This window comes from Phoenix dactylifera, unplaced genomic scaffold, assembly GCF_009389715.1.
Source record: "Phoenix dactylifera cultivar Barhee BC4 unplaced genomic scaffold, palm_55x_up_171113_PBpolish2nd_filt_p 000058F, whole genome shotgun sequence".
Lineage (NCBI taxonomy): Eukaryota > Viridiplantae > Streptophyta > Magnoliopsida > Arecales > Arecaceae > Phoenix > Phoenix dactylifera.
The window spans coordinates 69,379-80,114 of record NW_024067672.1 but is presented as its reverse complement, the minus strand read 5'-3'; the positions used below and the strand labels follow the sequence as shown (position 1 = coordinate 80,114).

Here is a 10,736-nt window from a genome sequence, read left to right as displayed (position 1 = left end):
GTTGTGGGGGGAGAGAGCCTTGAATTTAGTTCCACATCGGCTAGTAGCGGAAAGGTTCTGTGCCTTAAATAGGGGGTGGAAATACTTTTCTCTCGAGGGCCCTTTTATGGGACAAAACCGTGAGGGCACCAGTCTCCCCCCGTCTGCGCTGGACGTGCGGGCCGGAGCGTCTTCTTTCTCTGCTAGCTTAATGTGGGCTATGCTGTTGTGTAGGCTCCGGCCAAAGGCCGTCCCCGCAACAATCCCTTTCATTTCACATCCCAGAACCGTGCAAGAAATTGCCCTCCACATTTGGCACCAGAGTACATACAAAGTCCTATTCTAGAGAGATGGGGCAAGGTCTAAACCTTCCTGGACACCGTGACGAGTCAGCTGATGAAATCCAAGGATTTTTAGAACCAAAGTCTATGGTGCCTTGGAGGGGAAGAAACATTGGACCGTTACAATCCTGGTTGACATCGAAGAAACTTCAAATATATCGCTGTCTTCAACTTGCTGAATAAAATTAAACCAGAATAGACAGATTGGAGCCCAAGTTGAAGGAAGCCGTGGGGGTTCTCCTCTTGGACCCGTCTATGGACTGGCTGGGTCCCATGGTATCACCATATTCTAGCGGGAAAGCTCCATTCTTTAAGATTCCAGGCATTTCCTTGTTCATGAGTCTTTGGACAAAAATGTTCATCTTTTTACTTCTTTTTTTTCATATCTAGAAATGACGCAACAAATTATGCCCATGGATTAATGCTTATCATAAGCTTTGCACCGCGTAAGTGTTTTAAGCAAAATATTTTGATGCTACTTAGATTTTGATTGGCATAGGCTGAGGTAGAAATCAAACGACCTTTTTGCATCCAGAAGCAATACTTGATGCGAAGATGTCGCATCATTTATTCTATCATCCTATCCCTCTTTCACCTCTTATTTCTATTTCCTTTAGAAAGCTGTAAAATAGAGTTTACAAAAGTCATCACCATGCCCGCCTATCTTAACCAATTCTTGAATTTAGAAAGGTGTGGCCAATGTTATCGGAGGCAACTAATAATTTTTTGCTTTGATAAATCGATTTATTAACCTCCAACTATTAATGTGCACGAAAAAAGATAATGGATTCATCTCTTTTTTTAAAATCATGAGAGTTAATTAGAAAGACGTCCTTATAGGCTTCATCTCCACTTCATTGACTAATTTCGATTCATGCAAAAAGTCCTCTATTCTTTCTCCCTTGGATCAAATCACTCATAAAAATAATTACAAATACGTGGGAAAGCATAGAATGCCAAAGGGAAAGGAAGCCCTAGTTCTTTGTTGGAGTGCACTCCACCACATCAGCAACCCCACTCAAGTCAGGATGAGTCTGGCAAGTCCGGAGCTCAAGGGCGACATAAGGCATGACGTCTTGGAATAATTCCATGATAGCAAGCCAAAGTTTCCCATAAAGCCCAGAACATTTACAACCTGTCCTTGGTTTCCCTGAAGACGTAACGAGTTTGTATTCCAGAAAAGAGGGAAGCATAAACTACAGCTTGCAGGCACTGTGGGACCGTGAGTGGGAAATGGTGCATGAGAAGGCTGCGGCATTGGAAATAAGCTGTGCTGCACCAAAATGGAGACACGAAGTGGGGACCTGGCCATAAAAAGAAAAAAAAAAAGGTAAAATATATGTCTGAAAAAATAGTTTTTGTGTATCTAATTGATCAAAAAAAAAAAAAATATATTTTAAAATGACTTAAATTTGATTGAGCATTTATTATTTTAGAAAAGTTGTATAAAATACCTATTATATCTTTAATAAAGAAAAAAAATTTATTTATAAATTTTAATAACTTAAATATATTTTTTAAAAAATATATAAAATATATAAATAAATCTATCTTTTCCTATTAACTTAAGTTTTTAGGACAAGTGGTGATTGTAATATGGTATCAAAGTAGAGGTCTTGGGCTCATCCCTTAAAGAAAAGTTCGGCCCATATATGAGGAAGAGTGTAAAAAATATAAAATATATAAATAAATTTACCTCATTCTATTAACTTAAATTTTTAGGACAAGTGGTGGTTGCAACAAAAAAAACTCTAATTTTCAACCGATGAAAAGTAGCTTTTTTTTTTTGTTTTTTTTATGAACTTTTTTTATAAAATATGAAAAATTTATTTTCATAAAAATACTATTTTTTTATTTTTTTTTGATAACTTTAATTAAATCAGGTCGCATGAGATTGGAATGCTGAAGGCTGCCCATCAACAATTGCGAATGCCTCAGCCTCTGAATACATGTGGTGGACATGGCTGACATAAAGGATGATGATGGTCTCAAGTTGGGGATAGATTTTCTTTTGTCGTATATAGTTTTGATAAATTAAATAAATTGAAGGATAAGCTCATATAGGAAGAGCGTGCGTGGAAACGAGCCTCATGGCTACATACCATACTGCTTTTTTATTATTATCCTTCTTTTTGTCTCTAAAATATGGTATAAAACGAGAAGTGGAATTGAAAAGAAGGGCTCGTTATTATAAATTATTATTTTTCTTTTTTTGTGTCTCTTTCTAAAATATGGTATAAAATAAGAAGTGGAATTGAAAATCAGAATTGGCTATTAGTTTATAATATTTTTAATATTAAATCATACTAAAATTACTTTGCTGCCATTTGGCGATGGCGGCATTGTGGAATTGGTTAAGATATTTCTTTTAGAATAATATAGTCAAGAGCATAGATGAAAAAGAGGATAGAAGAAGGTTTCTTTAATTCATTGCAACAAAAATGAGTTGGCTTGACTTTCTTACCCTAGCTACTGTCCTCTATTATTTCTATTTTTCACTCCATCATTCATCTCATCTTATCAATAAGAGGCGGAAAGCTAAAAGGTAGAGTTCCTTTTTATCTATTTAACTTAGTGAAAATACATGAAAGCTATATTTCTTTCTGAACTCAAGAAAGCAAAAACCATATTACTGAGGAATAAAACATCACCATTCACCAAATCTATTACGAGAGATTCTGTCACTTTCAACCACTCAGACACCCATCATATTAGAGCGGTTTTTCTCAAATAAAATTATGAATCCTATAATTATACAAACATTCATAAAATACAACAAGAACAATAAATTGAATAAGTTGGACTATGCCATCATATATAGACCCATTAATTTTGATGGCTTCTCAAAAAAAGCCTAAATAATTCTATTAAGAGAATTTTTTCTCTCGTGCGAAAAACTATTCTATTAAAAGACAAAGCAGGTACTAATTAATTTTACGGATACCTCTTTATAAATGAAAAATAATGCAAATATGAATCATTAATTATGACAGTCCCTCCAAAAAAAACCCAAATAAATTTATTAAAAAAAAATCCCAACATCCTTCAAAAAAAAAAAAAACACCCAACCAGCAATCACCAATATCATGGATAAGAATATTGGTTTGGACATCGGTGATAGTCAAAAGATAAAAGATAAAAAGAGCGGTCTACTCCCCAAAGAAAACTCGTGACTCCGCGCTGTAACCCGGGTTATTTCCGAAGTCTCACGGATGTCTCCTCTATTCTTCTATTCTGTTCTCCATTCTTCTTCTAGAAAATTCAGCAAAAGTCTCGCAGTACTATAAGAACATCGTTTACGCGCGCATCAAATTATCGAAAAAAAAAATCTTTGTTTCGCGTTACCGCTCTGCTGCCTTTTGATAGGTACGAAAAACTCGCCTATTTTTTTTTCCTCCTCTCCTACTGCCGAAATTTTCAGGGGCTGGTGATGAATCCATGAAAAAAATCTAGGGTTTTTTAGGGTTTTGACCTTAGATATCACGCAGTCAACTGAAATCCAACCCCAATTGTAGATGTGAAGGCGTTCGCGGATCTGAACTTGTTTGGATCAATGGAGGTTGCAGATGGAGAGAGAGGATTCCGATGAGGGTGGGATGAGAGGAGGGGAATTGGCCGTGAGAGATTGGTCGGATTGGATTGGATTTGATTGATTGATAGGATGGAGGGGTCGCAGGGGGGATCAGGATCGAATTCCCCGCCGCCGTTCCTCACCAAGACGTATGACATGGTGGATGACCCGTCGACGAATTCCATTGTGTCGTGGAGCCCCACCAATGCCAGCTTCATCGTGTGGAAACCGCCGGAGTTCGCCAGGGATTTGCTGCCCAAGTACTTCAAGCACAACAACTTCTCCAGCTTCGTCAGGCAGCTTAATACTTATGTAAGTGAGCCTGATTGGAAGAATGAAAGAACTCATCTTTCCAATGGGATTTTATTAATTGGTCTCGAATCCTTTGCCTTTTCTTGTTTCTCTTATCATTTGAACTGGTTTATGCTGTCTCTATGAACAGCATGATTTTTCTTGGTGATATATGAACAGGATGTAATCTAATACACTAGATTACAGTGCTTTAGGGTAGAATTTTAATACTATATGCACATTCGACTCAAATATGCACTCCCTGTCGATAATCCCATCCAAGAATATGAGTTGCTTACTTTTTATGCGATCCTGAACCTTTTTTGGGGGGGTGGAAAAAGAAAAAACTTTGAATTGGTTAGTAATGGTTTTATTTGGCTTATATTGCAGAATGTTTTCCAGAACTTCATTGAAAAATTTAATGTTAGTATTGAGTGTATAACTGAAATACGGCACTTGCAATGCATGCAAGTGATCTAAGAGGGGGCTGTATTCCATGGACAGATCAGGAACCTTTTCATGGATGGCCTTATTGATTTACATACATATAATCCCTTCTCCTTTGGAAAAAAAAAGATTTACATACATATAATCCAGGATAATGGAAACAGTCTTTCATCTATGCCCTTGATCACTTCTCTCATTTTTTTCCTTTTTTTGCTGTTTGTGCCTTTGGTTTATAATTCAGTTTTGCATTTAGGAATTGTAATGGTCGCTGATATACTCTTCTTAGCATGAATTCATATTTCTTCTGTCCCTTTCCAGGGTTTTAGAAAAATAGATCCTGACCAGTGGGAATTTGCAAACGAGGACTTTATAAGGGGCCAGAGGCATCTCTTGAAAAATATTCATAGACGCAAGCCAATACACAGCCATTCGCTGCAACACCAGGGCAACTCAGGGCCGTTAGCAGAATCAGAAAGACGTGAGCTTGAGGAGGAAATTGAGAGGCTCAATTGTGAGAAGGGTTTGCTTATATCAGAACTTCAGAGTCACGGTCAGCAACAGCATGGAATGGAGCAGCAAATGCAATCTTTGGAGGAGAGATTACACACTATGGAGCACCGCCAGAGACATATGATGGCCTTCTTGACCGAAATCGTGCAGAAACCTGGATTTTTCTCTAACTTTGTCCAACAATCTGAATTTCACAGCAAGAAGAGGAGATTGCCCAAAGCCAATTACTTCTGTGAGGATGCTAATATGGAAGAGAAACGTATCATGTCTTTCCAGGGTACGAGCAGTGAGAAATCAGACATTGCATCTATGCATGCGTTCGACATAGAGCCATTCGAGAAGATGGAATCATCCTTGAATTCGTTGGAGAATTTGTTCCGAGGTGTGAGTCAAGCTTCTGGTGAAGAGATGTACTATGACAGTGTTTTACCTTCGCTGCCGTCTGGTGTAGTTCTTACAGAGATGCATGCATCGTCAGGGGACACTGATGTGAATCTGCAATCACCATCACCTAAATTGCACCCTTCTTCACCTTGTCTGGGAGATATTGATTCATCGCCAGAGCTGGCAGAATCTACAAGTTATGCAGAAAGCCCAGCTCTTCCCTTAACAGAGATTCACACAGATATAAGGAGTAAGGCTTCTGAGATAGATGTAAATGCAGAGCCTGCCGCTCCTGAGTGTGATTCATCGAGAGATAGAGCTGCTGGGACTGCTGCTTCTACCGTGCCTACTGGTGTAAATGATGTGTTCTGGGAACAATTTCTCACAGAGACTCCTGGTTCCTCTGACACTCAGGAGGTCCAGTCAGAAAGACGAGATGCAAATGACAGAAGATCTGAAGCAAAGATGGCAGAGAGGGGAAATATTTGGTGGAGCAGGAAGAATGTCGACCACCTTGCAGACAAGATGGGACATCTCACTTCAGCTGAGAAAACATGATGACAGTTCTTTTGTTTTAGATTTGACTGTTTTTGGTGGTAGATTTTGCAGCTTGACAGTGAGGTATGACTGGTTATATTCATGTACGATAAAGATGTTCTACATTCAACTTCTATTTCTCTTGCTTGCATCATTAGTACAAAAGTAATTTGTTGTTGCACTGTTATGATATTTCATTAATTTATGGATTCATCTTGGTGCTAGTGACATGAGATGGATTTAAGCATTAAGTTAGATTTTAGCGCACCTCCTGTTTAGCCTTATCACCCAAAAAGAAGGGGAAAAACATTCTAGTTCTTTATCTCGCATGTTTCATGTTAATTTAAACTGCTACATGTTCATGTACTGAATTTGAAATATATGTTAATAACTGAAAGTGTCCTTAGTAGGCATTCACAGCATCGTGGTGGATGTGTTTGGAACTTCTGAAGGTTAGAACTGACGGATTAGAGGAAGCTTATTTGTTGCACAAATGTTAGGTAAATATGTGCAACTTGGATAATGATGCATAATGAACACCACCGTTCTCAATAGAGGAACTTCGATATGCATGGGAAAATTAGGAAAACATGTGCAACTTGGGCAGGCTAGGTGGGGCCAAATGTAATTTCAGGCTCAACCTTGATGCTTCTTATTGATGGTTTGAGGCCAACATGCCCATTTTTTGTTCAAAATCATGATATATAATCTAGCCTTGCTTAACTTGGACTGTTTGTTGTTTGCTCATTAGAAGCCTGAGCTCAACTGAAATGCCACTGATTTGATGACCATCTTTATTTTTATTTTACATCAGAAAAAAATGGATCCTTTTCCCTGGTCCCAAAGATATACTTCTGTCAAGTAAACCTGTTACTTTGTATTATCTATCTTATGATTACCTCTTCACTAGGGCATAATACATTTGAACATATCAATATTGTTGCAATGTCAGAAATATGTAGAATATAAGGTCTGTCCAAATCATTGGTTGGCATATAATGAAGCAGTGCATACCAAGATTTTTAAGGATCAATAATTGAATTGACCCATTTTTGTTTATTGATTTCTAAAGGAATTTATTCTTAGTGGCTACATGTAGTTCCATTACAATTCTTTTTGAAAAATCATTTATCATGTTAACCATTTGATGCACAAATTGATTGATTTGTTTTGTGCTGTAATTATACTAAGCTTTGATAGAAAATGTGAATTAATTGTAAGATAATAATTTTGATGCTATATTTTGTCGAAATTCTGCATCAGCAGTGAGTTGTTTGCATGTAGCCATAATCATTTGTAGAAAGATAGAGTTTGTTACTGTTCCATCAGTCCTGTCTCTGATTCAAACTAAAACAAAGAACTGCCTCTAGCTTTCGCTCCATTTGCACGCAATCCATTATGGTAAAATCTAGAAGATTTTCTTTAGGCTCATATTTGGACCATTGTCTCTTCTCTGGTACATGTTTTAAGAGTTCTAAAGAGAATGAGATATCAGGAGGACCCTCTTCATTGTGATTTTCATTATATGCCCATTAAATTGGACCACATTTTGATCAACTATTCTTGAACTTTAACAAAGATTATGGGTGGATTGGATTCTGCCTTGGTTAATGAGACAGCTGCTGCAAGTATCAACATTATTTTTTATTGTTTTACACCTCTATGCAATTTAGTTTCCTTTAGAGGCATCCAGTCCTGTATGCTAAATAAATAATTAGTTGCCTTCCTTCTAGGAACATAGATATGGTTTAGGATGGGGTGATTCCGAGGGGCACCTTTAGATTGTAATCATTTTATACTAATTCTTCAAATCTAATCAAGAGTTTAGATAATAACTTTGAGAATGGAGATTTATAGGTCTGTGAATGACTTACGTATCTAAGATAGTAAGATTGCCTGATTGCAGTAATCAACGAAAGGTCCATCATGATCCATTTTGGTCCTTTACAAATTCACTGAAACTTCCAATTATGTAATTTGGATGGGAAGTTTAAGAAAATGACGGAGAATATGTAATGATGTTTCAAGGCCTGTTTAGTTGTCAATAAAAATAACACTTTACCACCAATGAACATTGGGAGTTTTTTCTTTCACTTTTTTCTTTTCGAAGTTGTTAGTTATGTATTGATAAGATGTGGTGCTTTGTCTCTAGTGAATGAATATGGGATTGTTTCATTGGCTGGTTTGATATTCTAGTAAACTTAAGATCTTGAATGGGTTGCAATATTCTTGGATTAAGGTTGAAGGTTGGTTTCTTCCAGAGACTCGCGTTTTCGGGCCTTTGGAAACGGGAAGCTAATAGGTGTGTACATTTGGATTTGTGAAAAGCGTATCAGCTTTCTTCCTGCCTTTTCACCAGTGTGTAGGAGACGCATAATAATTAATGTCTGACAAAATATTTTTGGTGGGTTAAAGGGATTTCCTTTATTGAAGTTCTTGGACTATCATACACGATGCATGCATCAAGAAGAAACATGCAAGAGGACATGTCTATCCTTTCGCAATTACTTTTGTCGAGTCCAGCATAAGAAATCTTTATATATATATAATTTTCAAATTGTATATTGCGATGCATTCTTAAAAAAAATACGGTAATGGTGGAAAGATGTTACGAAAATTTAGAAAAGTTACTTGATGGATAATGCTGATGGGGCTGAATAATAAAGATTTGGTGAAAAAGGTCTCTTGCATAGAAGACCAGAACCGATCACCTCAAATGATCTTGGTTGTAGTATGGGAAAAAGTAAACTTCTGAAAGATGTTGACGGGTGGTAGTGCAGTTCCTAAAGAGGGAGCTTCACTATGTTATCAGCTGCAGAATTTCAAGCTGCCAGAGAAGTCTGGTAAGGTAGCAGATTTGAACTTTGAGAAGAGATACAGGTGAGTGATGCTAAGAGCGCAGTGATGCATGGATTTCTGATACATTGGAGAGTTGTTCTGCAACTAGGCTTTACTGGAGAGTACTTATAGGTGGTCTCGGAAAACATATTTTGGAAATTAAGGTTTACCATCGAACTCCCTTGGTATGATGTGCGAAATTTTTTTATCACATGGGTAAGGCTACATATATTAATTTTGGCTAATTCATGTTTTTTGTTTGCAGTAGGTTTTTGCAAATGTTGCAAACTGTAACGTTTATTTTGTTGTTGCGAAGCCTTTCTACATATTACTAGCATTAAAAGAGCGCGTGCACCGTCATTTGGATGTAATGGTTACCCTAATCTTGCTTTTTATGTCTAATCCATTGTGTAGTCCACCAATATAAAGATTATGATTATTGTGCACTCCGGCGACTGGAGAGTTAAGTGATAGTTGGTGCTAAGTTATTCAAGTTCTCTTTATGGTTGGCCAAAGGAAAGCCTTGGATGCTTAAATCGAAAGTTTTCTCTTTATCCGTCCCACCATCAGAGGCAAGGGAGGGGAATTTCCAGACGACGACAACTACGAGCTCTTGTTATCAGAGGTTAGGCCATCGTCTTCAGAAACTTTCTAGTCATCGGGTGGCCAAGAAAAACTAGTGTCAAATGGGTTGGTGACTTCGATGGTTGCACGTCTCTTCCCTTCGAAGGAATCAGGTTTGGATATGATGATAGTTGTTAACCAGCTCGTACTCTCCAATGGTACCTTGACTAATATCATAGGGCTATTCACCATAATTCAACATTTCTGCCATCTTTTCATGTCTCTATGCTGCAGCTGGTTGTGTGCGCGGTTATTAGGATTAGTATCTACCTAGAAGTATCTACTTCAGACTGTTTTCTTTGGTAGGATTGACGCAATGTGCTTGATTCCTCCTTTCCAGCGCTAGTGAGAAGGTTGCCATTCATTACAAAGTGGATAAATCTTGGATTCCAGTTCTATTTTCCCCTTATTTTTGTCTTTTCCTCCAATTTATTTATTTACTTATTTTATTTATTTTATTTATTTTTTGGTACAGCTGATTATTTATAATATGGGCACGAGGACGAGAAATTATATTTCGAGCATGCCAGCCACCAATTACAGCTGCTCGTTCTTGTGGTCTCTATTTGTTAAGTGCTCATCTTAATGCCTCACTACATGAAAGGACGGCCAGCTGTGATTGGCAGCTTGTATAGCCACATGGTGCATGCCGTGTAGAATATAATTTTTCGATGAGAACAACCCAACATCTATAAAAATAAGATCATGGGGATAATTTCCCATCCAGATGGAATACGCCATCCTTTCCACTGGTTGGCTATTCTATTTATATCTCATATGTCCAAAGAGTAATAGTTGATACTTGCTTTGAGTATTGAGTGGCTGTCGATCCATTTGATGACCGTAGATAGATCGCCTTCGATCTAGTCAATACTCGGCCGGTAGAACCATCTCCTGTGTGATGTCTATGAATGTTGCCAACGTGGTCTTGATTAAGTAATCCAAGCTTCTTTTTGTTTGTTAACGATGGAAGAAACACTAGAAATGGGTCCTTTAGCCCATTATACATTGATGCATACCAGCCTGATGTTAACAATATTTGTTAGGCCTAATAACCTGGGCCTCTTTGGAAGGAGGGTCGTTCCAAGGGCTTTGGTTTCTTTCTATCATTCCATTCACCTTGTCACCTCTGAGGCTGCAAATAGGCTAGGTTGATTCGTGACCCAACCCGACCCGCTTAGACCTGACTCGGCCTATTTTGGAGGACCCATGGA

General features: G+C 37.8%; 1 protein-coding gene across 2 annotated transcripts; it reads left to right on the top strand.

Moving 5' to 3' along the window:
- Positions 1–3,507: 3,507 nt before the first annotated feature.
- Positions 3,508–6,288, top strand: LOC120104645 (heat stress transcription factor A-4b-like). 2 transcript variants are annotated; one of them, XM_039116130.1, is made up of 3 exons: positions 3,508–3,686; positions 3,836–4,203; positions 4,948–6,288. In XM_039116130.1, exons 2-3 carry the CDS (start codon positions 3,982–3,984, stop codon positions 6,079–6,081), a joined length of 1,356 nt encoding a protein of 451 aa, XP_038972058.1. In that variant the 5' UTR covers positions 3,508–3,686; positions 3,836–3,981; the 3' UTR covers positions 6,082–6,288. The 2 variants fall into 2 exon arrangements, with proteins under 2 accessions (XP_038972058.1, XP_038972059.1); XM_039116131.1 differs by having other exon boundaries at positions 3,774–4,203.
- The last annotated feature ends 4,448 nt before the right edge of the window (positions 6,289–10,736 follow it).

Excerpts from the sequence above, each read along its gene's own strand:
- LOC120104645 (XM_039116130.1), top strand. The coding sequence starts at position 3,982 with ATGGAGGGGTCGCAGGGGGGATCAGGATCGAATTCCCCGCCGCCGTTC. Across the intron at positions 4,204-4,947 it reads TCAGGCAGCTTAATACTTAT|GGTTTTAGAAAAATAGATCC; the intron begins GTAAGTGAGCCT and ends GTCCCTTTCCAG.